The 27,778-nt window shown below is 40.0% G+C and overlaps 4 protein-coding genes across 4 annotated transcripts; 1 reads left to right on the forward strand and 3 right to left on the reverse strand.

The window, feature by feature from the left end:
* Positions 1-1,468: 1,468 nt before the first annotated feature.
* On the reverse strand, positions 1,469-5,757 carry spout1 (SPOUT domain containing methyltransferase 1). The gene is made up of 12 exons (XM_079235349.1): positions 5,703-5,757; positions 5,580-5,619; positions 4,342-4,455; positions 4,099-4,258; positions 3,917-4,006; positions 3,785-3,834; positions 3,168-3,298; positions 2,852-2,924; positions 2,633-2,731; positions 2,364-2,466; positions 1,930-2,077; positions 1,469-1,788 (listed from the first exon to the last, which is right to left on the reverse strand). The coding sequence occupies exons 1-12, from the start codon at positions 5,748-5,750 to the stop codon at positions 1,702-1,704; spliced, it is 1,143 nt and encodes a 380-aa protein (XP_079091475.1). The 5' UTR covers positions 5,751-5,757; the 3' UTR covers positions 1,469-1,701.
* A 739-nt stretch (positions 5,758-6,496) lies between these two features.
* On the reverse strand, positions 6,497-9,970 carry LOC306751727 (kynurenine--oxoglutarate transaminase 1-like; the record flags this gene model as incomplete). Its single annotated transcript, XM_079235350.1, has 12 exons — positions 6,497-6,556; positions 6,645-6,731; positions 6,865-6,944; positions 7,077-7,263; positions 7,968-8,057; positions 8,129-8,205; positions 8,285-8,405; positions 8,503-8,628; positions 8,720-8,806; positions 9,038-9,187; positions 9,313-9,460; positions 9,918-9,970. 12 exons carry the CDS (start codon positions 9,968-9,970, stop codon positions 6,497-6,499), a joined length of 1,266 nt encoding a protein of 421 aa, XP_079091476.1.
* A 624-nt stretch (positions 9,971-10,594) lies between these two features.
* LOC306751724 (kynurenine--oxoglutarate transaminase 1-like) lies at positions 10,595-14,332 on the reverse strand. Its single transcript, XM_079235347.1, has 12 exons — positions 14,262-14,332; positions 13,302-13,449; positions 13,052-13,201; positions 12,711-12,801; positions 12,467-12,588; positions 12,249-12,369; positions 12,093-12,169; positions 11,925-12,014; positions 11,403-11,589; positions 11,225-11,301; positions 10,976-11,062; positions 10,595-10,885 (listed from the first exon to the last, which is right to left on the reverse strand). The coding sequence occupies exons 1-12, from the start codon at positions 14,312-14,314 to the stop codon at positions 10,826-10,828; spliced, it is 1,263 nt and encodes a 420-aa protein (XP_079091473.1). The 5' UTR covers positions 14,315-14,332; the 3' UTR covers positions 10,595-10,825.
* A 3,215-nt stretch (positions 14,333-17,547) lies between these two features.
* On the forward strand, positions 17,548-27,283 carry LOC306751889 (rhotekin-like). Its single transcript, XM_079235543.1, has 12 exons — positions 17,548-17,744; positions 18,229-18,275; positions 18,358-18,411; positions 18,617-18,734; positions 18,830-19,069; positions 19,168-19,262; positions 19,364-19,470; positions 19,569-19,697; positions 20,200-20,359; positions 24,301-24,399; positions 25,355-25,442; positions 26,848-27,283. Exons 1-12 carry the CDS (start codon positions 17,584-17,586, stop codon positions 26,852-26,854), a joined length of 1,305 nt encoding a protein of 434 aa, XP_079091669.1. The 5' UTR covers positions 17,548-17,583; the 3' UTR covers positions 26,855-27,283.
* Positions 27,284-27,778: the final 495 nt, after the last annotated feature.

Below are 27,778 nucleotides of genomic sequence, written 5' to 3' on the forward strand. Positions count from 1 at the left end.
TAATATGTATTGCAAATGAGTTATGTTTCCCATGTGAAGGGAGCATTGTATCAGCAGACACTCATTAGATATGACTAAGTGGCCTGCAACACACTATGTTAGCTCGTGAATAGATTATTCTCTACAGTATTGTAGTCTGAATCAGCGGACCACTAATTCAATCTGTGTGTGAGTAAGTTGGGAACAATAACAGTTCCTCAACAGATGCCAAAACCATTCTTTTGTTGTCTTAGTTTAAATGATACACACATTTCTACATACTTTTTGATTTATAAACATTAAAGAATGTCTTTAAAATTGGCAAAAAGAGGATTTTAATTTGGAAAAATCTCATTTCATGAGTATACACAACTGCCATCTTACTTTACTTGGTGCTACAGATGCCCTTTGTTGATTCAACAAACAAACTAGTTTGTGCTTCAGTTATTCTTGTCTGTAATAATTACACATTGAAATTGCTGAAATGTGGCACCACAATTATTCTAGAAATCCAGATTTCAGTTGTTATAACCTCAATTTCTTAACTATGTTGATTTTTATTTTTTTTTAACTATCTGATCTTTTGTATACCTCCGTGGCATTCCAGTGCATGCAGCTTCAGTTTAAATAGTCCCCAGAATGCATCATGGTCCTGTTACGTATCAGTATGTCGCTCTTAGGACTGCACGATTCAATTAAAAGTGAAATTGTCATTTTAAAACTCAACTTGAAGTACAAAAGAGTGCAATTTCTTAACGTGTGTTATTTAGTTATTTATCTGTGAACGTGTTGCCAGAATATTCATCGTCAGGAGACGGCGCTCTCACTGATAGTTGTTCTGTGAAACCATTGTTCAATAATTAATCGGAAGAAAATACACATTTACTGTGTTGCTACTTGAAGCGCTTGGTAAATGTATTGAGATTACCCTGAAATAACATTACGGAGTATCTACAACTCAAAGTGTGGCCGCTGAAACTACGCAAATATATAATAATCTGTCTACCTGATTTATAATCAGTGAGGTATTAACGAACATTAACAAAACTAACCAACTAATACCTACAGGCATCAAAATGTCTTTACCTCTCTAAAACAGTTTAAACTAAAATCTAATATTAACTTAATGAAAGTATGAATGAATGCCAGAGACCATATACTAAAACCCATCCCACTAACAACCCAGAACACTGCAGACCATGTAAACCTGCCATTCAAATTAAATCTGCCTCAGGAGACTAAAATGCTGGCATGCAGCATGCTTGGCAACTTGAAGCAGACGGGCCACTTTCTCTTCACGCAGGCATGTGTTTGACCTACTCGCTCAGAAACAAATTGAGACAAATTGTGGTTTATTAATGAAAATATTCAGTACCATTTGTTTTCTCCATGTTCCGATCTCAACGCTGTTTTTCACCTGACGTTCTGTACCGTTTATTGGAAAACATGCTTTGAAAAATACAATACGAGTCATTGGAAGCCTGTGGAGAGTATTTGTATTTAAATATGTACAATATGTTAATCCATTTACAAACACAGACTCAGAGAACAAAGACTATATAACAACACAAAGAGCCACAATGCAGGGATTGGGATGTTTGTAATAAAAGCTGTTATAACAGGAAGCAATGCTACAAAAGGTCTAATTGGAAAATCAACTTCATGGTGACAACGAGATGATAAAACGTCTACCGGCACGTCTATGTTTACTTTCTTTGATCACTAATTATTTAATGAACCATTAGAAACATCTGTAAAAGCAGCTGTGATCTTCTGTCGAAGCCCTGCCATGGAAACCAAGATGGCCTCCTGTTGAAAAATGGGGGGGGAGGAAACTGAATTAAAACACAGGTGAACGAAATAAGCAAGCTAAATCTAAACTGCTTGCAGAATGTAAGGCATTTAGTAGATTTAACTTGTCACACAAAGTTTAGCGAAATAAGCCCTCACCTCTGTACGGATGGTCCTGCTGCCCTGGTTAGGGCACGTGTTGAGGTAGAGGTCAAATAAAACACTGGGGTCAGTCACTTCCAGGTTCTGGTCAGTATCTACACTGGCCTCCAATCCCTGAAGACCTCCAAAGACGACCAAAAGATGCCTGAAAAGTGGGAAAAGTAGAGTTAAAATGATAAAATGCCAATTCATCCTAAGGTGAACATTTCTACCAATTTTATGGCAAATGTTCTAACAGTTGTCTACCTCATGAGGGCGCTAGAGGAAAAGTAAGGGGGATCGCTAAAGTCAGTCAGCCTCTCGGTACCACAAATGTAATTTACAAAATATGATTAAAAAAAACATCTGATAGCAGACCAAGATTAGCTTTGGTGGCTGATAACAAACGTCCCAGAGACGACCTATCCCAATCTGATCGGCTCTGAACATACTTGAATGGTGACAGCGTTGTTTGGTCCATGCTGCTGCCTTTCTCTGATGTGCCAACAGTCAGATCGTATCCTTCTGCATATGGACTCTCAGTGAAAACTGCACCTGCATCAACAAACCGACAGCAATAAGGACGAAGCCGTCGCAGCAGGGCCGAGCCTCGTATTGGATTCTTACGCAATTTAGTGGGTGGTGTGGAAGAAAAATGCAAGATGTTGAAAATTAATCTGGAGCATGTGTATTGAGTGCATCACGAGTATAGGAAACCTACTGAGACAGGATGCCAGACGGACGCTGTAACCCCAGTAAATGCCTCCTTCGGTCCGGGGCAGGTGAGGCGGCACCACGGCGCCTTTACATAGTTTGCTTTCTGAGGATGAGGGACAGAGAGACGGACACTGAACGGATGTGCAGAGTCTTGAGCACAAAGAGGACTTTTCTTATGTAGACATTAAAAATAAAATAATTTTTAAAAAAAAAGGTACGTTACCTTTCTTTTGTGCATTATTAAGCTTCACTGTGACTCGAAGTCCAGACTGCAGCTGTTTGTCAATCCGAACATCCTTTGGGAGCAGATAGATCAAGTTAAGACTAGGTAGAACAATAGTAGGCAACCATTTTAATTATGTGGGAAAATCATTCATTCCAGCCTCTGGTTTTCTTTGTCTTGTATGATAGTAAACTGAATAGGTTTGCTATTTGGACTGTTTGTTGGACAAAAACCACACATTTGAAGGCATCCCACTGGATTCTGATAAATTGTAATGGTCATTTATAATCAATTATTAGAATTAAAATCAGTTCACCTTTCTCATTCCACAGTTGACCAATGAGCCTTTTCCTGGTTTGTTCGGCCTGTCGAGGACGATTCCTTCCCGGTAATCGGATTCATCATCTATCCTCATGTGGTGAGGACTGTCTAAAGGGTTGAGCAAACCTGGTAGAAAGAAGAAGAAAAAAAAAGATAAATAATAAGTATTACAAGCGGTCTACCCAGAAAAGTATTCAGTTAATAAGCCCTGTGATAACTTTATCTGATCTACACATAGTTCTTTTAAAAACAGAGTTTACAAAGTGCTTTGACAGACAAAAAAAAGCAAACAAAACTCGCTCATAAGGTTTAAAGCTGAAAGTTATGTCCGTTAGTCTGGTCTTTTATGACTTGTGGATGTGGAAACCGTTGCATTTGTTACTGGTGTGTTTGAATACATTGCAGCTGCCGGGAGATGATGAACATTAAGTTGTTTTGGTCCAGTTGACATAACTTTCTGTTAAATACAACCCTTGGTTCAACAGCAATGCCAAGATGGCTGAAAATTATATATATATATATATATATATATATATATATACATACATACACACACACACACACACACACACACACACACACATGCATGAAAAAGGAAGTTTGGAGTTTTACCTGCATACTGTAAGTCTTGATGTTTTGGGAAAAACCACTTGCGCAGATACCTGGTGGAGAAGAAACACTGCCATCACAATCTCATAAAATGGGCCAACAGTGGCGACATGATTACAATACAATCTCACTTACTGGGGACATTCCAGGTACTGAAGTATTCTGGCAAGCTGAATACAAGCGTGTCCTTTCTTCCCAACACCTTTAAACTCTCCTTCAACGCTCCTGTGGGACCAAGAACACATCTTTTCCATTAGCTTTCCAGCAGTTTAGGGTGCGTTTTCCACATAAATTGTATCTTAAAATCGTTAACTTACGTGACGTCTTCCCCATATTCATCAAACACAACGATCTCGTCGACACAGAACACGACACAGGCTCGGGCGATCTGTCCGGCCAGGTATGTACGAAGCTCAGTGGACTGAGCGTTATCCAGGACAGAACCCGGCAGAGCCACAGTCACAGTGTAAGCCCGACCTGAGAGAAACATGAACAGATCACACACTGCTGCACTCGAGTCACAGATATTGTGACAATCCATGAAATGATGATACGGTTACCTTTGTGGTTTGGGCTTGGATCATGTTTTTCTTTCTCTTCGGACTCTTGGCGTTTCTGCTTATCCAACTGTTTGATCAGCTTGGCCTCTTTTGTTTGCTTCTTTGCCTCTTTTACTGTAATTAAGGAAGAATCAATGACATTGGGAAGCAAATTAGAGGTAGGGAGACAGAATGGAAGTATCCACGTTGATGGTCTATGGCAGTAGTTCTGATTTTTTCTTTTTTGGCTTGGTAGCCTTTAAAGTGAGGCAAACCCTATGCATGACTACAGATCTGTGTTTATTAGCCGTTCAACTAAAGCATTATTTTTACTCCTCAGATCTGATTTCCTTTCATCTGAAGGATTTAGAGCTGAAAAGGTTTCACCTATTAGTTTATTAGTTGAGCAATAGAAAATGACTCGACTCAACTATTATGACTATTTTAGTTGTTTTCTAGTATACATGAACTACTATTGAGAAGTTCCAGCTTCTCGGTTGTGATGATTTGCTGCTTTACTTCATCTTATGCGATAGCAAAATTAATCTCTTTTGATTTTAAACTGTTGGCCAAAAACAAGCAATGGGAAGACGTGACTTTGGGCTTTAGGAAAATAACAGTCTCTGACATTTTACAGACAGAACCATTAATCGACGAATCAAGAAAATAATTGGCAGATAAATTGTAAATAATCATGAGTTGCAGCCCTAGAGGAACTTGGAAGTGTAGACACAGGAAACTAAAACACACACTTCATTTGTAAGAATAAGTACAAAATAAATAAGTGATTTTGTGTAACAGATATTCATTTAATCATCTTGGTTTCTAGGGATCCCACGATGGGGTCATGGCACCCAGGTTGGGGATGAGTGGTCTCAGAATAGAGGATCATGTGAGATCAGATTGTACATCTCTTTAAGGAAAATCTACACTAATAAAGTTGACTAATAAACACTCCTGGACTAGCACATTAAGCCCAACTTTGACACTTGATAAATGTGATAAATACGACCTGAAACTACCCAAAGAAGTATAAATTGTCATACATACAAACACCCATTAAAGCTGTGGCTAAATACGTGCTAAAACATCATATGAAATGTTGATACATTACCAAACTGTAACGTGACCGATATACTCTTGAACAAATACACGTTATAACACATTAGCTTTTTTAAACTGAATAAAAGTGGGTGCTGAGGCTAACCAAACGGATTTAGCTGTATTCTAAATGTAGCTAACGTTAGCCGTTTACTCACTTCCTGTTTTCCTTTTCTTCCAGTCCACCCTCTCCGCGGCCTGTTGACGTCAACAAACACATTACAGGTGATACAAAGAACAGTTCAATGTCACGTTGATGTACGACAACCGCTTTACAGTACCTGAGAAGGCATCGTTTTGGGTCTTTTCGCTGCAACATCGGTAGACATGTTTACACGGACCAACACGTGAGATTTATTTACTTCCGGGTCACAATTCGCGTTTCAAAATAAAAGTCTGACGGTACTCTGTTTTCGCTGGCTGATCAATGTCGATGGTTTTAATTATTGAACTGCTGGGATTTCGTACATAGCAACTGGCACGTCACAAGGTATTGGCCTTTAGTTAGTTTACTACTTTTCTCCTTCTTTACTTCTGTTAGGATCCCATATTAAAAGAGTCAACTAAAGGAAATTTAAATTTCCATGAGAAGGTGATAATAATAGTAATATTAATATTAATAACAAGTGAACCTTGAGTAATGATTTTCAGTCAAATATTTTTCAGTCAAATATTTTCACATCTATATTTGGCCTGGTGTGGGTATCTTTTCAAACTAAAATGATTGCTAAAACATCAACATTACAACTTGGCTTGATTTTTGATCTGTCTGTTATAGGCTAGTGGGATTTATGTATTGTGTTTATTGCTGATACATTTTTTTACCCGAAGAAATTAGACATTTCTTGTTCTTTATGTTGTTTAATAAAATGTACTTTTTGTGTAGTTTTCTGCTCCTCATATGTACACCAGAAGTCTGCTCGCTTCTGATTCCTTTATGTGGCAAAGGCACTGTGCCGATAAGGCTCAGGGACAGAGAAGAGTAATAATACTGAAGATGTGGATTTATTGAAAGCTTTATTAAACCTTTTGGATACAAGCCAATGAGTGGACGAGTGATACATAACTGTGTGCTTTACTGTCTTTGACTAAATGTTCTCAAGATGTCCTCAGCTGCATTCAGAGTGGAGTCCTCCTTTTAGAAAAAAAACAGTGAGTTTGAGTGACTGAAGGACGTACTTGAATACTTGAGAAGACTTCAATCAAATTAAGATTTTGTTGACCTTGATGAAACAGAATCGGATATATTTGTCAAAGTCCTTTCTGTGCTCTGGGCTGTAGAATGCAGAGACAGGGATTGTTGCTAAACCCTGCAGAAATAACAGATAACGAAGTTGAGCAATACATCTAAATATATCATTATACACAACGTAAATGTTATTGCTTTAGATACTCATTTTAAATCAAATTAAATACATTTTGTATGGCAGTTGAATGGTTTACCTGTTCTTTAATTAGCCATTTAACAAATCTGAAGTCATGGGGTTCATCCTCAGCGCTCATGGAGTCACTGAAGTCCACCGCTGTCAAAAAATAAAGTTAAAGTTATAGTAGTCATAGATAATCAACATACACAAATAAACATTGATGTGACAACATTTGATCTGTCCTACATTGATCACCCATGAACACAGATCCATACTGATGACACTCACTGACAGACGAGATGTCTGCGATCATAAAGTAGCCTCCCTCCGGCATGATGGGCTGCAGCCCCACACTCCCCAGACAGGAGGCCAGCTTCTCTCTCTTCTGGTGCAGCATGGCAGGCAGCTGCTGGAAGTAGCTCTCTGGACTCCCAAACAGCTCGTATTCTCTCTCAAATCCACGAGCTACTGCCTCCTGTGGAGGAAATTATTATATGGAGAAACAGATATGACAATTATGATATGTGCACATTGAAGATGAATGAATTAAGCAACCTCTGCTTATTTCTAGACAATTAATACACAGTATTCTGTATCGCTTCCTTCAACATGAAACAAAAACAATGTCATGCTTCCATGCATGCTGTATAAAATATTCCAAGATTGAAATAGACAGATAAATCAATATCATATTGAATGATATGAGCTTATTCTATAGACATGAGCTTAAGCACAGAATTGCCAAACATGATTTGAGGTCATTTAATGGGTAATTAGCAGTGGAAGAAAATTAAATGGAAATGCTATTGGCGATTTGTGCAAAATGTATATTTTAATACAGTTCAGCATGATACTTAGTATCTTGGCAAATTATGGATCATGAGTAGAAGTTAAAATAAACATTATTTGATGATGAACTCTGTTTACCTGTACGATGTGTGCTGGTAACGGTGGGCCAATCAATGTGGCTGAGGCAAGGTTTAAAAATGTATAGAATTTAAGGACACATTTACATTTTTTAGAAGAGCTGAACAGACTTTAAACATATGCTTATTGCATTTATGATACAAAACAGCAGGGACCTCATTTGGTTTCAAGAATCAAGACTGAATGCTGAAGAATCTTTAGAGCTGAGAAAGTCATATTATTTATAATTATCTATCAAGGAATTGTGTTTACCTGAGCAGCGGTTGCACAATCAAAAACAGACATCTGGTGCATTGCTTTCAGACGTTTGATGATTTTCTCAGAGCTAATAGCCCAGCCAACCTGAAAATGACAATAACAAACAGCATCATAACAAGTTGTGGTGAACCAAATCATGTGACTTACTGCATTACCTTCCAGCCGGTAGCACTGAAGGTCTTTCCTGCACTGCCAATGGTGATGGTTCGTTCCCACATGCCAGGAAGGCTGGCTGTGAACACGGTAACATCATGAATAATATGCAGCTTCACACTTTGTGTGCATTCTGCTGACCGCGGGCTGGATCTCACCTATCTTTACATGCTTGTTTCCATCATAAGTCAGCCACTCGTACACCTCGTCACTGATGCACAGCACATCATGTTTGATACACAGATCAGCGACCATTTGGAGCTCCTCTGTCTTGTAAACCTGTCACGGACGTACATGTGTGTCAGGCGTTTACGTACAAGAACACATTTTAGTGTGCCGGCTTTGCAAAGAGACACTACTCTGGTAAAGGTCTCACCTTGCCCAGTGGGTTGTTGGGAGTGTTGATAACGATGGCTTTTGTGCGTGGAGTGATTTTACTGGCCAGCTCCTCAGCAGAAAGAACCCAGTCTCCACTGGACAGGACGGCACCTCCTTCAACTTTCTTGAATTTATTAAGACAAAATGACACGTACAGGTTAATGTATATTGTTAAACAAATGACAAAGGCTGCCAAAAGATGCTTTATAACTCACCGGCCTCAGAGGTACATAAACTGGCGTTCCTCCGGCCATCTTCACCATTGGCTGGTAGCAGTCAAAGAACGGTTCAACGATTATGACCTGAAAGACAAGATAATCTAGTTATGATCATATAAATCATGCTAAATAGTTATAGTTTAAATATATGTATATACTGTATATGTTATAAATATAAATAGTCTTTTATCCCTCTTCTGCCAATAAACATGAGGGTTTCAACAATAACTCTTCTGTTATAAAGTCTTGATATGCACATGATTTGATTAAGTTTGGTAAAAGTAAAACTACATTACTTTGACTTGATTGTCATACCTCGTCCCCTTCATCAATCAGACCTTGAAATGCACAGAAAAGAGCCTGATAAGCTCCAACGGTGACCAGCACGCCTTCAAAAGGATCGAGCTCGTGTCCCACGATCCTCCCGAAGAATTTAGCCAGAATGTTTACAAGAGGAGGATGGCCCTGAGGGAAGAAATCAAACTTAAAAAGAAACACTGGATACAGGAATTACCGAGCAGGTTGAAAAGCAGGTTTCTCTGACGTGCACAGAAAGATAAACGTGTAACCAAGTGTTTATTCCCACTTACAAAAGGTCGGGTATACTGGTGCATTTGGTGTCCTCCACTCACAGCTTTACAAAAAGCCTCCTGGGCAAATTTGGGAGGGGAGAAGTCAGGAAATCCCTGCCCAAGATTCACTGCTTTGTAGTCCGCTGCCAGTTGTGCGAATTCAAGCCTGTTGGTATAAAACTGCTTGTCAAGCACTAAAATGACATCATCACACATATCTGTAAAGATGAACAGTGTAAGAAAAGTAAAAACACAAACAACTGTTTAATAAGAACCATGTCAGTAACGTCTCCTGTCGTTTCATTCAATCTAAATAATGACTAATAATGATGAACAAAGAGTGAATATATACTGTAAATGTGGGCTGATCATGACATGTGGAACTATCAATTGCACAATCCAATCTAATCTCAACTTGGGGTACCACTATCCTACATTTTGAACGAACAGACCAACACTGATTGTGTTCCTGTGGGAGAGAAACTCTGTTTTCTTTCTGGATGATTGCAACAGTTTATTCTACAGGGAGCAGGCTGCTGACGGGCTGATTGGACTTTGCTGGTGTCTATAAAACTCTCACACAGTTCAGGTGTCAAAAGTCCACCTGTGTCTTTATCGCTTACCACACATTTGTGTCCACACGCTCTGTACTGCGTGCATGAAGTCGTCCTGACATGATTATCTGAAAAGAAATCAAAGCACATTTAAAGTTTGCCAAAAGCCGCAATTCTATAAATGCTCTTCAGTGCTGCTGCTGTAAACTCACCTGTTGATGGTTTCTAATTGAACTCTGACAAACTTCAGTGAAACTTCCTGCAACAATAAGTTGCCTCAAACCCTCCTTCTCCCGACCGTTGAACCTTTTGCACCTTTTTATGACAGTTGTCACGGATTCCCCGTCATATTAAGTGTTTTCATCCTGTCTGTCAGTTCTAACCATTCTCCTGATGATTTAAATATCTCAGTAGATAACTCCATTATTAACACCAACGAGTCACATACTCAGAGCTCAGGTTGGCTGCCAACTCACATCTTAAATAATGATCAAGAAAAGATTGTATTTGAATCAAAGTAGACATATCTGGAGTCAAACATATTGCCAATAACGCCTACTTACAGCTCGCTCGGTATAGTGTGATGAAATCCATTTCAGTTGCAGCAAAGCATTCAAAGTCTCAGAATCAGCTGGACAACTACATGTTGTAATATACACTTTACAAGAAATGATCCTCTGAAGCTACAACAGAGAAGAGAAACACTAAAACCGTGCAGATTCATTCAAAGTTTTATTACAATTTGCTACTTGAAATTATTGCACTGAAAGATTCAAAAGGATTTTTTTCGTTGAAACCTGAGTAGTTAAACAAAGTGTATTAATATTTGAAGAACACTGTCTTTATGTACCCAACGGTGCCATTACGACACATAAACACTGATTATGGCTCATTTCAACAGAGGAGGCCTCCTGAGACGGTTTAAAAAGCCAGGTGGCGTCTGGATGGACGGGTAATGCTTCACGTGGCGGACGATTTTACTGCGTCTGACTCCACTTTCTTAAGATGTCCTCTGCTGCCTTCAGGGTGGAGTCCTCCTGTCAGACAAAGAGAGACAGTGTGAGTCAAAGAGCGAGGCAGCAGAAGGCCGAGATCTAATTCATTTCAGTTAATCACGGTGAAGTTACCTTGATGAAACAGAACCGAATGTATTTGTCAAACTCCTTGCTGTGCTCGGGGCTGTAGAATGCCGACACGGGGATTGTTGCTAAACCCTGTAGAAAAATAAATGTCGCAAAAAGTTGCACAAATCATCTTGTAAATGACTTTGCATTTCTGTAAACAACTGCAACACTTGCGCTACTGCTTCAATAGGAATGTATTACTCCGTTCTAAATTAAATCCAATTAAGTATTAATTGAATGATTAATATTTACCTTCTCCTTAGTGAGCCACTTGACAAATCTGAAGTCATTGGGTTCATCCGCAGTGCTCTGGTCATTCAAGTCCACCTCTGTTAAAAACAAACAACACCAATAAAAGAATGAACTGGAAAATGTTTACGCTTGTTTTATTTAAAGCTAAGACGGCTTCAGGTGTTTGTTCTTCACTCACTGACAGACGAGATGTCTGCGATCATAAAGTAGCCTCCCTCCGGCATGATGGGCTGCAGCCCCACACTCCCCAGACAGGAGGCCAGCTTCTCTCTCTTCTGGTGCAGCATGGCAGGCAGCTGCTGGAAGTAGCTCTCTGGACTCCCAAACAGCTCGTATTCTCTCTCAAATCCACGAGCTACTGCCTCCTGTTGAAGGAAAAGAGCAAAATGGGAAATAAGATATGTTTATGTTGAGATGACAATTGTAACGTAGATTTGATGAAGTGAAAGAAAAACTATCCTGAACTATCCGAATCCTTTAAATTGAACTGTTGACATCATATTAATTATTCTGATTCATCTTTTAAAACCTTATTTCCTCCTTAAAGTGTCAGTTAGGAAATTTAAATGTTTTAAGATCATTGGGCAGCTTTGCTATTGAGGCTAAAATCATACAATAAAAGTTGCTGGACTATGGCCACAATTGTGCAGCACTGCTACAAATTAACTTAATCTAAGACGCTCAGGTTTGATGTATTTACCTGAGCGGCTGTAGGACAGTGGTAAACACAGTTCTGATGGATGATTTTCAGGTGTTGAATGTTCTGCTCGGAGCCGATGACCCAGCCGACCTGATGAGAAAGAACGGCGATCACAACAAAGTGTAGTACAAAAGAAAACCTACAATACTCCGACAGTTTGCGCATTACCTTCCAGCCGGTAGCACTGAAGGTCTTTCCTGCACTGCCAATGGTGATGGTTCGTTCCCACATGCCAGGAAGGCTGGCTGTGAACACGGTAACATCATGAATAATATGCAGCTTCACACTTTGTGTGCATTCTGCTGACCGCGGGCTGGATCTCACCTATCTTTACATGCTTGTTTCCATCATAAGTCAGCCACTCGTACACCTCGTCACTGATGCACAGCACATCATGTTTGATACACAGATCAGCGACCATTTGGAGCTCCTCTGTCTTGTAAACCTGTCACGGACGTACATGTGTGTCAGGCGTTTACGTACAAGAACACATTTTATTGTGCCGGCTTTACAAAGAGACACCACTCTGGTAAAGGTCTCACCTTGCCCAGTGGGTTGTTGGGAGTGTTGATAACGATGGCTTTTGTGCGTGGAGTGATTTTACTGGCCAGCTCCTCAGCAGAAAGAACCCAGTCTCCACTGGACAGGACGGCACCTCCTTCAACTTTCTTGAATTTAACAAAATAAAATAACGGCTGATGTATACTTTATCTTGTATACTGTAGACTTTTATGCTTAATTTTTGAAAGATGCTCTGTAATTTATTTTGTAAAAAGTGTTCACCACAGACCGGCCTCAGAGGTACATAAACTGGCGTTCCTCCGGCCATCTTCACCATTGGCTGGTAGCAGTCAAAGAACGGTTCAACGATTATGACCTGAAAGAAAAATGCTAGTTCTTTTTCAAACGATATTGGCACAAAATCGGGTAACTGAAACCACAATATGTAGTATTTAAACATTGTTTTAATGTTTGACATATTACTGTGCTGAAGTTAAATACACTATAACACACTATATTCCAACCTACGTGTGTGTACATGTTTAAAGCGTTTGCTGTTTTTTGATAAATCATTGCTGCACTGTGCAACATTTTGACTTGACTTTGACTTCGGATGATTGTCATACCTCGTCCCCTTCATCAATCAGAGCTTGAAATGTACAGAAAAGAGCCTGATAAGCTCCAACGGTGACCAGCACGCCTTCAAAAGGATCGATCTCATGTCCCACGATCCTCCCGAAGAATTTAGCCAGAATGTTCACAAGAGGAGGATGGCCCTGAGGGAAGAAAGGATATGTAAACATAGTGTGATTCGGGGTTTGTTCTGAAACTTAAGAATAGTTTTCTGACTGTAACCAGGTGTGTATTTCTACTTACAAAAGCTCGGGTATACTGGTGCATTTGGTATCCTCCACTCACAGCTTCACAAAAAGCATCTTGGACAAATTTTGGAGGGGAGAAGTCTGGAAATCCCTGCCCAAGATTCACTGCTTTGTAGTCCGCTGCCAGTTTTGAGAATTCAAGCCTGTTGGAGCAAACGGATCAGATCAAACAGTTTTATGACTACAAATCATATCCTGAGATAGTCATTTTATATTACCTGCCGTTTGAGCTACCGGTACCTCTCCAACCATTTCATCAAATACAAATATTGAACAATTACATAGACACAAGTGAGTAAGAAATGTATTTTATTATAATTATCAATACTTTAGAATTAATTATTTGTGTAAAAAACAATGTTTAAATCTAAATATTTGTGCAAAATGTTTAGAACCGCCAATGAGTAAGTACAATTATGGATTCACCCAAATTACAAAACTAAATTAATTAATAATAATTATGTAGTTTCAAGACATATCTTATCTAAACGTAGAGCAATCGCTCAAGTGAGAAAATACTCTTTATTTGTTTTTTTTTAATCTAAATGTTGAACAATGTGTGATATACAGTATATTATTATGTTGCAAAGCATCACAAGAAAACCATTGCCCTTCAATTTCATATTAAAAATTATGTTAAATTTGCCAAATAATTGACATTTTGGCAATGAAAACAAGATAAATTATACCAGTTTTCAGTATACCTTGGTAATGTATAACAGGTACTACTTACTTGGTATATTACTGCTAATGTTTGTCATGTTCTCTTGTTTTGTGGCGATGCTGCATTGAAGGATACATGTTTTATCATTTCAAAACTATATTAAAAGGACTGTTCCACTAGCAGACAGTTACAATCTGAGCAGATATTTGCAGCATTAAAAGCAAAAGTAAAACCTGTGCATGTATACTGTACATTTACGTATCGCCTCTTGAGTCAAATAGTATTACTTACCAAACATTTTTAGAGACACTGACAGTTCTGCGTGCTTGAAGTTGTCGTGACATAATAGTCTGAAATAAAAGCACATTCGTAAACACACTGTGTGTCGCTGTATGTGTGTACATTCACTGCAGCTGTAGCTGTCATTAACGTTTCTGAATGAACTTTGAAGAATTCTCAAATTAGCGATTTAGCGACGATTATTCCCTTCATCCATCAAATATCTGACGCACTAGAAATGTCTCCAAGAGTTGTTTCTCTTTGTGGATATTTATTTACATAAGTAAAGTAGCTCACAAGCCAGCCAGAGTTCTCGTACTCAGTCCTTCCCCCTTCAAGCAGCACGTTATATTTTCATTTCTACTTCCGGCATGGGCGGAGCGAGAGGTAAGGCCGTAGTTACCCGGATGTAACTCCAGTTCTATGACGGCTGTATCAAGAGCACTGGATACAGAGCCAGAGGCGTGGATGTAGCAACAAATACCACAAGAAGCAAAAATCATTAAATCCATCAACCAAGTTGCCCAAATATCAATGATGACGACACAATAGAGAGAATAGAGTGAGAAAGAAAAAATCAGCAAAGGATAAAAGGAAAAATCCTGGTTTGCAAACATCTAAAAGTGACACACACTGATTGAATACGTGTATCTGGTTGACCTACGTCCTGCGTGTTTAAATTCTACTTAATTACTGTTGATCTATTTCTTTTCTCTTTGTCCAGTAGGGCCAACTCTTAGTGATGCATGGACCCGACATGACTGTGCTCAGCATCTCTACCTGTGATGTGGCTGACCTTTGTGTTCGGACCTAAGTTTATCCATGACTGGACATATATATATAAAGATGTTTGTAAATTCTAGGGTCTGCGTGGGTTTTCTGCAGGAGCTCCAGAAACATGCAGCTGAGGTTAACCGGTGACTCTATCATGCCTGTAGGTGTGAACGTGAGCGTGCATGGCACGTCAGCCAGTCAATCACAGTCAGCCCTGTGATTGACTGGGAATCTGTCCAAGGTGTACATTAAAATGAATGCGTTTTGAGATGCTGTACATATTTAGTAGATTATATTGTATCCTTGTGAATCACCGTATAAAGGAATTCATTGTTGCATGTGACACAGCTGACTGAATAGCAGGTTTGAGCCTCTAATCCCTCATATTGCAACCTGTTGTAATGAGGCTTAAGACTGTTTTAAACTCTCTGTTGAGTCACTGACGGCTCTGTCCGCCGGTCCACTGCAACACACACTCAGTCAGCTGTGAGATTAGTTGCTCCACTCACTTAACTGCCTGCTGCCCGCACAGAGACCGCAGCAGACCTCTGAGGCCCTGCAGAGAAGGAACATGAGCGATAACACCCAGGTAAGCGAGAGAAGTTTTTTATTTTTTTATTTACAGTATGTACCAAATCCACTTAATAAAAAAAAAAAATCTATATTTGACAGGTAATTGCCATTTTAAATGGTGGTACCTGCAGATCAAAAATCTTGAATGCTTTGTGGTTCGTCAACAGATGTTTTCTGTGAAAAATATTGTTGATGACAATGAATCAACAGCCTCCATTATGCTCTTCATACTTTCTGAAAGGTATTGTAATATGCCACAAATTAACTAGTTTTTTTTGTAATTATTTGGAATCAGAGGAAAATCACAAGTTATTACCATGGCTTAGGCTCAGAAAACATGCTCGGATTATGCAACAATTCTGATCCCTGAAGCTGCACTTCACCTCACAAATATGACGTGTGAAAGTTTGGACAACATCCAAATTTTGTGCCCGGTTAGCCAACCGTTAGCACAATGTAGGCCGTGTCCATGATGGGAAAATTGAGTGTTGCCATGAAAGAATCACCTGAAGTGCATCAACTCACTGATTCGTTCATTCAGAGGATCACATTGTATGTAAGTGCACGGATCATAACAAATCTAGCAAAATCACATCTACATGGCTATTTCTACAGGCTCTTAATCATCATGACAACACATAATATGCACATAAAACCGCACCCTCAACAAGAGACATGCGCCTCATCATTGTTTACCTGAAAGTAGTTAAGTCTTGAGGCTCTGACAGCTGGACGACATCCAGGGATTAATGTGATGCACGAGTTTAACACCGGCGCCCCATGGGCTCGGGGCTCTTATGTAACGGGCCAGGTTCAGTGTGTTTGAAGCCTGCATGTTGCCAGTAAGATTAACTGTTTTGAAGGTTACAAGGCCGACAACAGTGACTACAGCCACTTATTACTGTGGTAGTCATGTGTGTTATTGGTTGTGTAACAGCTTGGAATTCAAATTACTAATCACACTCATAACTCCAATTATGACTCATGAAATAATCAGTCTATACCCAGCCAGTGGCGCCACGGCGAGGCTGTGTTTGGGCCCCGTGGTGCTTTGGGCTAAATGGTTACGTCTGCATGCTAACATGCTCACAAAGTGCAGCAGAGGCTGATGGGAACGTAATTAGTTTTGCAGATGTTCGGTCGTAAAACTCTAGTATTGGGCAAGGTATATTTTTAACCTGATGATGGCATATAGGATTACAATTCATCCGTGGGCAAAAATGTATGTTTGTACCACATTTCATTGGCCAGTCCATCAAACAGCTGTCAATGCATTCTCTAAAAACAACATGGTAAAGTGCAAGGAGTCAATCTTTAGGATACGTAGTCTGGGAACCATAACAATTTAGCACAAATCCATTGGGATGTTGAGCTATTTTAGTGGTAAATGAAGACCTGCTGGCTCAGGGTTACACTAAATTAATTAAACTTCATCCTCTGGGGACCATGAAGTCTGTATAACGCTGCGTGGCAATCCATCAAATAGTTGTTGAGAGATTTCAGTCACACTCTTGTGTTCATGGACGTCAGATAATTCTCCGTATCGGCCTCCAAACATTCTAAGTTGTTTTTAGTCAAAAGTCAAAAGTCAAAGTCAGTTTTATTGTCACTTCTTCCATTTGTGCAAACATACAGAAGACCTGAAATGATGTTTCTCTACTGTCTGACATACAGTGAATAGTGCAAAAACAGTTAAAAAAGTAAAAAATAGACAACATATAGCATATAAACAACATACAAACATAGTGCAAAAACATATAAACATAGTGCAAAAACAGTTAAAAAAGTAAAAAATAGACAACATATAAACAACATATAGCATATAAACAACATTTAAACAACATAAATTAGGAAACTATATAAGTGTGCGTTATATATGTTGTATATGTCCTGCAGGGAAGAATAAGAATGTTGGTAGTTTTGATGAAACTCACTGTATCTCGGACAGGACGGAGAGGTGCTGAAGCAGATTGAGAGAGAGGTGCGAATGCGGGAGGGGGCCAGCAAGCTCCTGGCTGCTTGCTCCAGGAGAGAGCAGGCCCTGGAGGCCTCCAAGAGCCTGCTCACCTGCAATGCCCGCATCCTGGCCCTGCTCAGCCAACTCCAGAAGATGAGGAAAGCTCAAGTCCTCCAGAGAGTGGGACGCAGGTCAGATGGAGTGTGAGGATTTATTGTTGTATGTGTGGATACATAGACAGATAATATATCTACCATCAGTGCAGAGGGATACAAGACTGTTATGCAGAAGCGTTCGTGTGGACATTGCCTCCTATCTGTCACTAGAGGTCAGACAAGCTAATTTTTTCAATACTTGGAGTCCCTGAATGCCACAACAAGTCTTGGTTTCGATGTGTGGATTTACCTGATTAATGAATGTGTTTATAAAGTAAATGTGAATGTAACATTGCACATATTCATACTGAATTTACAAGCATGTTAAATTGGACATGGTTGACAGTTAATATTTTAAATGCAGTATGATGTAAGTGTTCTGTTTTGTTGAGGTTGCATAACATATTTGTTGCCTGTCCTTTGTTCTGTATTTTTACTGGCTTGCATACTTGCTCCTTTGCATACCACACTGCACAGCAGGCATGCAAGGTATGTGTACCATCTATCTATTTTACCACAGGCCATCTGAGGATGTTGGGCCATGTTTGGGGAAAGTATCCCTTTCAGGTGGGATTGAACAAAATATCTTGTCACAAATTTGTAAAAAAAAAAAAAAAACTTACCTAACTTCATAAATTTCACTCCTTAGACCTGCGAATCCCACTGATGTGGAAAGACTCAGAGTACTTCAAAAATAAAGGTGGTAAGTCCAGATGTTGTCTTCAAGGGAACCGTTTGCACAAATCTGAACGAATAAAGCTGTGATGATCATAATGTCCTTTTTTTTATCATTTTGGTAAAAGTGCACCAACAAGACCTGCATGAATGTATATCATTAGAGGAAATAAATATGTATCAAGACCTTTAGAATCAGTTGCAGCTTTTATTCTAAGCTTTTTTTCTTGCAGAGCTGCAGCGCTGTGCAGTTTTCTGCCTGCTTCAGTGTGGCACAGAGATCCATGACACTGATCTAGTGATGGTGGACAGGACTTTAACTGACATCTGTTTTGAAGGCACCACCATTTTGTAAGTGATGACAGTTTTTAAGAGGTTCCTTTCCCCCCGCCCCCCTAATCCCACATAAAAAAACACTCCATTTGTCCCTGAATGTGTCGGAGCAGCAACGACGTCGGGCCAGGGTTTCAGCTGCGCGTCGAGCTGTACAGCAGCTGTGCGATGGAGGAGTTCTCTCCGGGTACTCTAGGACCCAGGAGAGCGAGCTGCCTGGGGGGCTCATTGGGACGCTCCTCTGGGAAAAAGATCCGTGCTGCGTTCGAGTCCGCAGCTGTTTGTGGATCCAGTGGAAGGGATGCGGGATCTGGAAGTGTGTCGCCGCCTTTATCCCCTCACCTGTCAGCACTGTGAGGATGACAATTCCCCCTGTAACGCACACTAATAGGGAATATATTTGGGACCTGAGTGTCACTTTGATTTTTTGCCCAATGCTTTCTGTCTGAAGGGGCCCGAAGTATAACCTGCTGGCTCACACAACACTGAGAATCGAACACGTCCAGGAAGGTTTCAAGACGCATGATTTGTCTCTTGCAGCAACAGGTGAGTTACAAATCCAATCTTTTTTCTTTTTTTTTCCCTCTCCTCTTATTGTCTCCTCCTCTCCCCCTGAAAATGAGTCTCTAATCCTTTTGTGTTTCCAGAGGATAATCCATTCTGGTTGCCTCTTTATGGCAATATGTGCTGCCGCCTAGTAGCTCAGCCTCTGTGCATGATGCATCCAATCATAAGTGGCCAGCTCGAGGTTAAGGTGACTTTATTTTAATATATTGTCCTGCCTTGGGATTCATTTGATATTATATCCACATTAGTAATCACTGTATCAAACTATTCCCATCTCTCTTTTAGCTTGGAGACGACCTTAATTCCAGTGAAAATGTCTATGGTGTCCTCAGGGGCCAAAGTCTTCTCTGCTATCAGAATCAAGAAGACCAGGAGTCTGAGGACAAGACATTACTAGTAATCCCCATCAAAAAGGTTGGTTCTGAATAAGCAAAGTCTTATGAATATACAGATGGATTCATTTACATTATTATTATTATTATTATTGTATTGATTACAATAACATGCCGAGACTTGGAGTGCATTGAATTAATGAAAAAAAGAGAGGAAACCAACCAAGTACATTTACTGGAGTATTTTACTACTGTTTCTACATGCAGAAGGTACTTCAACTTTACTTTAGTGTTTTCATGTTATGCTACTTTGTAATTCTACTCTATTCCATTACATGACACAACATTGGAAAGGCGTGTGAAGAACGACACATTGTCGTTTGTCTCCTTTCTGGCTTGTGTCCCTGTACAGATGGTTGAGATATTTTACTTGGAACTTGGAAGCAAACGGCAGTTAAAGCCGTTTAATTACTTCGTCAATGTTATAAGTATCGCAGTTAGATCATCAGAATAATTTGATGTGAAAGTTATGAGGAGTTATTATTTCATTCTAAATATAGCAAGTGTGTGTTTCTTTTTGTCAGGATACCGTCTGCATGTCACAGAGAGATCCAGTCCATTGCCAGAGTATATATATCAGCACACAGCGTCAAGGAGAGGATGTAACCTATACGCTGACCATGCACGCACTTGAAGACACGCAGCGATGGACCGAGGCCATCAGCCAACACGTCTACAACATGAGTGAGGCCTTGAATAACAACACTGAACTGTAGCTAAGCCCATAGCTCCCTGCAAAAGGAGTGAATTTAGGCAACTGGCCAAGGCAGAAGTGTTTGCTTCGGTCTTACCAACAATTAAAAAGTGCTTTGCAACGCCCTGACATTGGTCTTTACTGCCGAGAACACCGTGAGACTCACACCTATTCCACATTGTTCCATAAGTTGGCAGGACATATTTCGATTTTGGCAGGTGCTGTGGGAGACAGCTCACTTGTTCTATTCTTGATTCCTTACCTGATTCTCCAGCTAATTTCTTTTGTTCGTTGTGCATCTTAACTTAAAGAATGTGCCATCATCTTTGACTATGTTTGAGCACCGAGCTTCATCGATGGAAACAGAGTCCGGCTCCCCTTGTCCTGCTCGGTGCTGCGTTCTGACCGCCAAGTGCAGTTTGAGCCGGGATGCCAAAATACAGCCAGGTCTCTGTAAAGATGTGACCTCACTTTTTACAGGGGCATATTGGGTGGCAGAATAGCCTTATATCCTAGCTTAGCTTCCATCTCTGCTTCCTCCTAATGCTGTCTGAGACATAACCTTTCTGGTTTGTATTACGCATATTACAACTGTATGATTATTCCCCTCAGTTTGAACACAGTTTGATCTTCAAACCAAAGGGTTAATAAGTGGGTTTGATTCCATGTCAGACTATTTCTTGGTCGGGAGCATTGAATGGTGACTGGAAACCGGATCTCCCAATTTGACGCTTTTTTATATGGTTAAAACGAATGCTATATGATATTTTTCTGTCACTTCGGACAGAGCCGGGCTGCTTTCCCCCCTGTTTCCAGTCCTTATGCTAAGATAAGCTAATTGGCTGCAGACTGCAGCTTCATATTCATCAATATACATGAGAGTGGTATCTATCTTCTCATCTATTCCTCAGCAAGCAACCGAATACGTGCATTCCCGTCGAACTATTGCTCTCAGACGCATCGGAGGACAAATGTTTCGTCGGCCTCCAGGAAACCTTAAAGCTCTCTGTGATGACTTGTTCACAGTTAAACACTAATTTTCACATTGTGACACTGACAGAGAGCTTTCAGAATTGCCTTTTCAGAACAAATTACATAACCACTCCACATTCAAACTCCGCCAGGTGTCTTGACACAGGAATGGTTACAGGGGATCTTCATCAGGCTGCGTGTGTCTATTTGAAGGACTTAAAATACTCCTCTTGATACCTGCGAGACAGCATTCTTTTCTGACACGTTTATGACATCAGCTAACAAAGCATGTCATTTGATGAAACGTGTGTCACAAAGAAAATATTTGCCTGATGTCTGGGTGAGATCTTGTTTACTTGTCAGCACTTCCTCATCTTATGAATATGACTACGGTATTGTATGTATGTACTTTTTATACATAGGTCTGTCAGTCAGTCTGTCTAGTTCTATAGTTCGGTGGCATACTAGTGTGGTATAAACTTAGTGGCGTCTCTATATTTCGCAATCTGGTGATTTTGATTATGGTGACACCTGGACATAATGATAATGTTCCAGCCAGAACACCTAATTTTGGTATTGAGATACTCCGAAGTCTTCTAATTTTGAGTCACACAGTGGATGAGTTGTATATATATATATATTTTCATGTACATTCAAGCAGTGAGTTGCCTCCAAGCACCACCATTAGACGAAGTGGCCGTGAGTTCAGGTAATGCGAATGTTACTTTTGCCACGTACTTTATTCAACTTTCACCAAATTTAGCAGAGCTTCAAACTTGTGGTTAATTACTACCTCAGAAGTCAACAATTACAAACAAGTTAAAATTTGTTGAAGCATGTCGGTGTCATGAAGAGCAGCTTTGCATATTGGCAAATTCTTCTCTGTAACTGATCGTCCCTGGCTGGCTTCCCATCCACCTGTGGCACGGGAGCACTATGTCTTTCAATAGTATTTCTGGGCACTGGTTGAATGTCAAACAATGAACACTCCCTCAGCCCTGTTTGTGTTTTGCACTATACAGAGGGACATACAGTATCTGTCGCTTTCGCTGATGAATGCTCAACTTTATTCTCCAGTTCACTCGCTTTGTTTGTCTGGGCGGGTTGCCGTAGGTTTTTCTTTTGTCCTTCTTCGGAAAAACAGATGCCTGCGGTTGCCGACAACTGCGCTGAACTGTGAGAATGAATCCAACAAGCAAAACAGATCCAAAGTTGCGTGCCGTAAAAAACTGACATCTTTTACATTTAAAAAATCATGTGATTGTTGATAAAAGTATTATAGACTCTTTAATTACAAAGAATCAAGCTTGTTTTCCCAGTTATAATTGAATGTATTATAACTACCCCATCATCACAGTCATTGTTTTCTCCGCCAGGTGTACGTCTGGGGAGAAAGAGTGTGTGTGTGTGTGTGTGTGTGTGTGTGTGTGTGTGTGTGTGTGTGTGTGTGTGTGTGTGTGTGTGTATGTTATGTCTCTCTGTACATCCACGGCTAATTTCGCGTACTACTCGACTCATGTGCCGTCATTTATTTACTTCATGCTCAAAGACCCGTGATTTATTTTTGTAAAATCTATTTAATAAAATTAAAAAACAGGGTAGTGTGCGGTTGAGCCAGAGAGACGGCGGCTGCAGTCAGGGCAGACAGGTGTTGTCGATCAGAGCAGAGGGGAGAGGTTAGCAATGAAGTTGTCCAGTAGGGTCACCATAGGGTCGCAAAGTGTTGATTCATTTACTTAGAAAAGTGCCTTTTAACCGGGCTTCAACCTCACATTTACACAAAATAAAGTGAAAGCATACAACACTCTGATACGCTTGCGGTCTAGACTGACAATTAAGGCTGGTATTTGTCTAATTAAACTTGACAGTCGTGTTATTCCAGGCACACCTGGCAGAGAGCTGCACTCCACTGAGTGCACTGTTCTGGTTTTATAATGCGCTCACACAGATACTCACATATCAGGTACAAGTCGCATATCCATTGGAATAAAGATGTAAATCAGAAAATAAATTGATGATATCAGTGAATGCCTATTTTTAGTATTAGAAGCTATGAGGAGAGTCAAATACAAGAAAAGGCCAGGTGCTCCCAACGGGGCCAGTAACTACTCAAAACTGCCTCAGTCCTGGCCGTCGCACAAGCGTAACCTGTTAACGGCGTAACGTCAACATTTCCACGAAATTACTTATTAATGTGAAGTTCCCATGTAGCTCATGGGGAGAGTGGTCGTCCTGAACCACAAGATCCCGAATACGGTTTCCCTCTTGTGTTTAAATTCCTTGCCTAAAGTCTTGAGTAATGCCTCTGCATTTCGCCGGTCAAAACTTGTAGCTTGGGGCTTGAAAAATTGCATTTTTCTTTTTCTCTCTCTCTCGTTAAACTCATTCTTTCTTTGTCTGTGAATCGTTACGTTGTGGAATACTTTGAACATTTACTTCACGTCTCAGAAAGCCTGAACCGAGGGTATGCACCTGTACCGACTGCTTTGTGCCTCTGTGTGTTTCAGCGTATTCAAAATCATGGAACAAATCCTCTTTAATAAGTTTGCAGGGAGCAATTTTATCAACATCCTTTTTATTGTCCCTTGTTGTACCGAGAGAACAGGCTGGAGAATGTGTCTGTCAAAGCTATATTGTGTGAATAATTAGTGTGACTTGTGCCTCGCATTTATCATTTCACTCTGGAAAGAAATTATCTGTATATCCCAAATTACATTTTGAGGATTAGTTCCTCCAGATCTTTATATCTGAATACGGAGTACACATCGCATGTGCTCAGACGTAATTAACCTTAGCTGCCTGGTATGTGGTATGACAGGTATGGCATTGTATCTGACGCCTTCTTTAGATGCTATCCCATATTGTTAGGCTGGAGGCCTATGATTTCACAGAAGTGTATCTGACAAAAGCTTTTCTGTTATCATGCTTTAAAAACCCCTGCATATACTATTTGTTGCAGGCCAGTGGAAGCCGTGTTGTGACCAACTAATGAAGATTGAAACGCAGAGCTCCAAGAAAGTCATTCCAGTGAAGCAGGGATCGCTATACCATGAAATAGGTATGTGTGGGTGTGACACAAACACTCCAATTCCAGTCCTTCAAATTGTATTTATTAAAATCTGTGAGAAGATTGAATCTTGCATTGTGAGTCCAATATTCCCATTACCCCTTGTGGGAAGTATCTATCTCTTCAGCTGCTAAATGCTCCGATCGGTTCACCGGGTACTCACTAACTTTGTCCGCCTGCTGTTTGTTGCTGGGCAGGTAGTACGCTGTGAGCTAGTGGAGTTGGTGGCTCTTGCCAAAAAACTAAGCCGATAAAAGCAGTGAGAGTTAGCGAGGCTTTAAAACCAAAACAATGACTTAAATATAACTGGCAAAGACGGTTGTGAAGAGAAAGGAAACTAATGGCTGCCTCGAACGGTTGGGGAAGTGTGTGACTTGTAGCTAATAAGCTAAAACGTTCACGCTGTACATAACCATGAATAGATCAGATCATGGCCTACTTACACAGCCAAATCTGTCTCTCCGTGTCAACAATAAAGAGGCACACGGAATGCAATGTCTTATTTTCACACTATGTGCTACACTATGTGTTTCTGCAGAAAGCTGGAGTAACGCCAAGCTAAAAGCAGACAAACGGGCTTGAGCAAATAGAAAGATCGAAATGATTAATGATGCTGCCCAACTAACACTGGGGACAATGAGCCAGACACTCTCAGCATGAATTGGACAATGTTGGCACCATCTACTGACAAAAACATCCGTCATGCAGATCGGAAGAGAATTACAGCTATGTTTCATAATAGCAACCAACATAGGTGTAATGTTGAATTTGTTGGTTTTAAATATAATTCCAATCATTAAGACAGGCTGCAAGAAAAATAATTTAAAAAATCCCTTTATCAACCATAAAATAATGTTTCCAGTAAAAAAGGAGGAGTTTAAAACATTTGAATGATAGTTTTATAGCTTTTAAAATGGAAAATGTAAGTGACTCCTTGTCTTTTCAGTGACGCCCTCCTCTCCCAGAGAGGGTCTGGTGGTTCCGGATTTATCTGTTGAGATCCGCACTTTGCTCTCTTCCTACTACAAGGAAAGGTAGGCTCTCCTGCACTGCTGCCACTCCCTCTGCCACTCACACGGCCACCATGACACCTTCACTCTCTTGCTTGTTGACCTTGAAATGATGCAACACACGGGACACGCTGCTGACTACAATGCATGAAAATAAACAATACGTATATTCATTATTAAATATATTAATATTAATATATATATATATATATATATATATATATTACAACGACCTTGTTGAGTGAAAAGCAAATTTCTGCCATCATACTTAAACCATACGTATTATTTTTGGCATATTTCTCTATCAACATTTCAACAGTAAAATGATGTCAACAAAAGTAGCTAGATATGCGAGGGATGAATTCTTAGTACAAACCTGACAGTTCTTTGAGGTCTTAGATCTTATAAGGCCTTTAAGGTGCCAAATTTGTGAGAATTTTCATTTTCATTTCTTATTATAGATCCCTCAGCTAATACAGGCATTACAAGTTTGAATTACACATGATCATTCTGGTTTGGTCAGTTTGTTCACTCATGGTATACAAGCAATCACAAACTGTTCTTTCATGCACCTATGAGGTCAGCGGTGACATGACTTAACACGAGACATCACCGCCAAGCAAGATAAATACCTCTTCGACTTGAACACATAATGGCTCTTTTATACAATGTGGGCCATGTACACTGACGGCTTTCCAGACAATTTGACTTGTGAGAGTGGCAAACACTCAAAAGTTACAAGTCTAAGTCTGCACGTAATGCACCCGGCTGTCGGATGCCGCAGATGTTATTGTTTGGGAGTGTGGTGGTTTGTGTGCAGAGATTGGTAAAGACGTCCAGGGCAACAGGCTGTACTGGAGATCTTGATAGTTGATACTAAGTAACAAGCTAAGAAGATTAAGAAGATGTCACAATGCTGGCGTTGAATGCCTCGAATGTGTGTGTGTGTGTGTGTGTGTGTGTGTCGTGTGCTTCCTGCAATCTGGAATGTGTGTTGTGCTTCTCTCTCTGTATCGAATGCACGGCTATATTACAGTGCACTGGCAGTTGTAGGTTAGACACCAGTTAGATCAGTGGTTCTCAAACTTGTTTTGTTCATGCCCCACAGCCCCAACAAAATGCTCCATGCTGAATTTTTTATTGAAATAATTCTTTGTGACTCCATCTGTGCTTTTTCAAATAATAGAATAAAGAAAGCCAACTACGGTTTTAACGGATATTTGTTATTTCAACCGTCAACATGTGTGTAACCCGTGAGAAAATGTTCTCATTTGGATATACCGGCTCTGCTTGAATAATTTGATACCGACAGTTACGTACCGAAACAGATTGGAACTGAGAGAGGCGTATTTGATGCTATTTAAGAACTTATTTTTTTTTTCTTTTTACATTCTTCTCCAGTTTTCTGTGTTTCTCTTTTTTTCTACAGTTATTGACCCTTCCATAGTCGCAGTGGAGGAGCGAGACGCCGTCCTGATTTTATTCTTTCGTGGTCAAGGAAACAGACGGAGGCATGACAAATAATGCTATTTCAAAATCTGCAGGGAACAAGCTTACTGTTTATGTCCGAAACGGACTGTAAATGCAGAAAAGCCTCGCTGAGCAATGTTGTCGATTTTGTTCACGTAAAGAAAGAACAGTACATGGACAATGTGTGGCCTCCTAACAATTATTCAGTTTATCATGAATTATTTCTGAACGAACAAAACCCTACCTGCTTTCTCTCTGAGATGGTCATGTCGGGACAAGCGCTAGGCAACGCATCAATACAAGTATTTCATGATTCAAGGTTTGTTCACATTAATGTCACTATGAAACTATATTTCCAATTATGATCAATTAAACTGTTGTCTTCTTTAATAAACAGGCTTGCGTATTGAACCCACAGAAGCAGTTTGTCATGATTGCACCTGTCAGCCGAGTCATGATGGATGTTGACCATCTTATGGCCACGCCTCCTGGACGCCTGACGTACAGATACCTCTTATAAAACCTCTTATAAAACCTCTTATGACACTGAAACACAAGCACACTGCTCCATTTCTAGTTCAGTGTTGAGTAAATCGGGTGTAATCCGTATACTATAGACAGATTGCAAAAAGCAAATCCATAAATCAAGTTAAAAATGCTGCTATTTTGAGTTTTCAACAGTTTGAAACAAATGCAGAAAAGTTGAAATGGTTTGAACTCTTTCAAAATACACCGTGATTTCAGTCTCATATTATTCCACTGTACTCTAATAAACATTATAAGATGCACTTTGTGTCAAATTAAAAAGTAAACAAACACAGTTAATTAGACATCATACACTTGCATGTAATAAAAAACCTAACTCAAAATATATTATGCTTTGATATGAT

Source organism: Taurulus bubalis (assembly GCF_910589615.1).
Source record: "Taurulus bubalis genome assembly, chromosome: 19".
Classification (NCBI taxonomy): domain Eukaryota; kingdom Metazoa; phylum Chordata; class Actinopteri; order Perciformes; family Cottidae; genus Taurulus; species Taurulus bubalis.

Excerpts from the sequence above, each read along its gene's own strand:
- LOC306751889 (XM_079235543.1), top strand. The coding sequence starts at position 17,584 with ATGCGGGAGGGGGCCAGCAAGCTCCTGGCTGCTTGCTCCAGGAGAGAG. Across the intron at positions 18,276-18,357 it reads GGGGAAAGTATCCCTTTCAG|ACCTGCGAATCCCACTGATG; the intron begins GTGGGATTGAAC and ends TTCACTCCTTAG. Across the intron at positions 19,263-19,363 it reads TTTGTCTCTTGCAGCAACAG|AGGATAATCCATTCTGGTTG; the intron begins GTGAGTTACAAA and ends TTGTGTTTCCAG.
- spout1 (XM_079235349.1), bottom strand. The coding sequence starts at position 5,750 with ATGTCTACCGATGTTGCAGCGAAAAGACCCAAAACGATGCCTTCTCAG. Across the intron at positions 2,732-2,851 it reads TAATAATGCACAAAAGAAAG|AAAGCAAACTATGTAAAGGC; the intron begins GTAACGTACCTT and ends CCTCATCCTCAG. Across the intron at positions 2,467-2,632 it reads CCGTCTGGCATCCTGTCTCA|GTGCAGTTTTCACTGAGAGT; the intron begins GTAGGTTTCCTA and ends TTGTTGATGCAG.
- LOC306751724 (XM_079235347.1), bottom strand. The coding sequence starts at position 14,314 with ATGTCACGACAACTTCAAGCACGCAGAACTGTCAGTGTCTCTAAAAAT. Across the intron at positions 13,450-14,261 it reads AGTGTCTCTAAAAATGTTTG|GCTTGAATTCTCAAAACTGG; the intron begins GTAAGTAATACT and ends TTGCTCCAACAG. Across the intron at positions 12,170-12,248 it reads AAACAAGCATGTAAAGATAG|CCAGCCTTCCTGGCATGTGG; the intron begins GTGAGATCCAGC and ends CCGTGTTCACAG.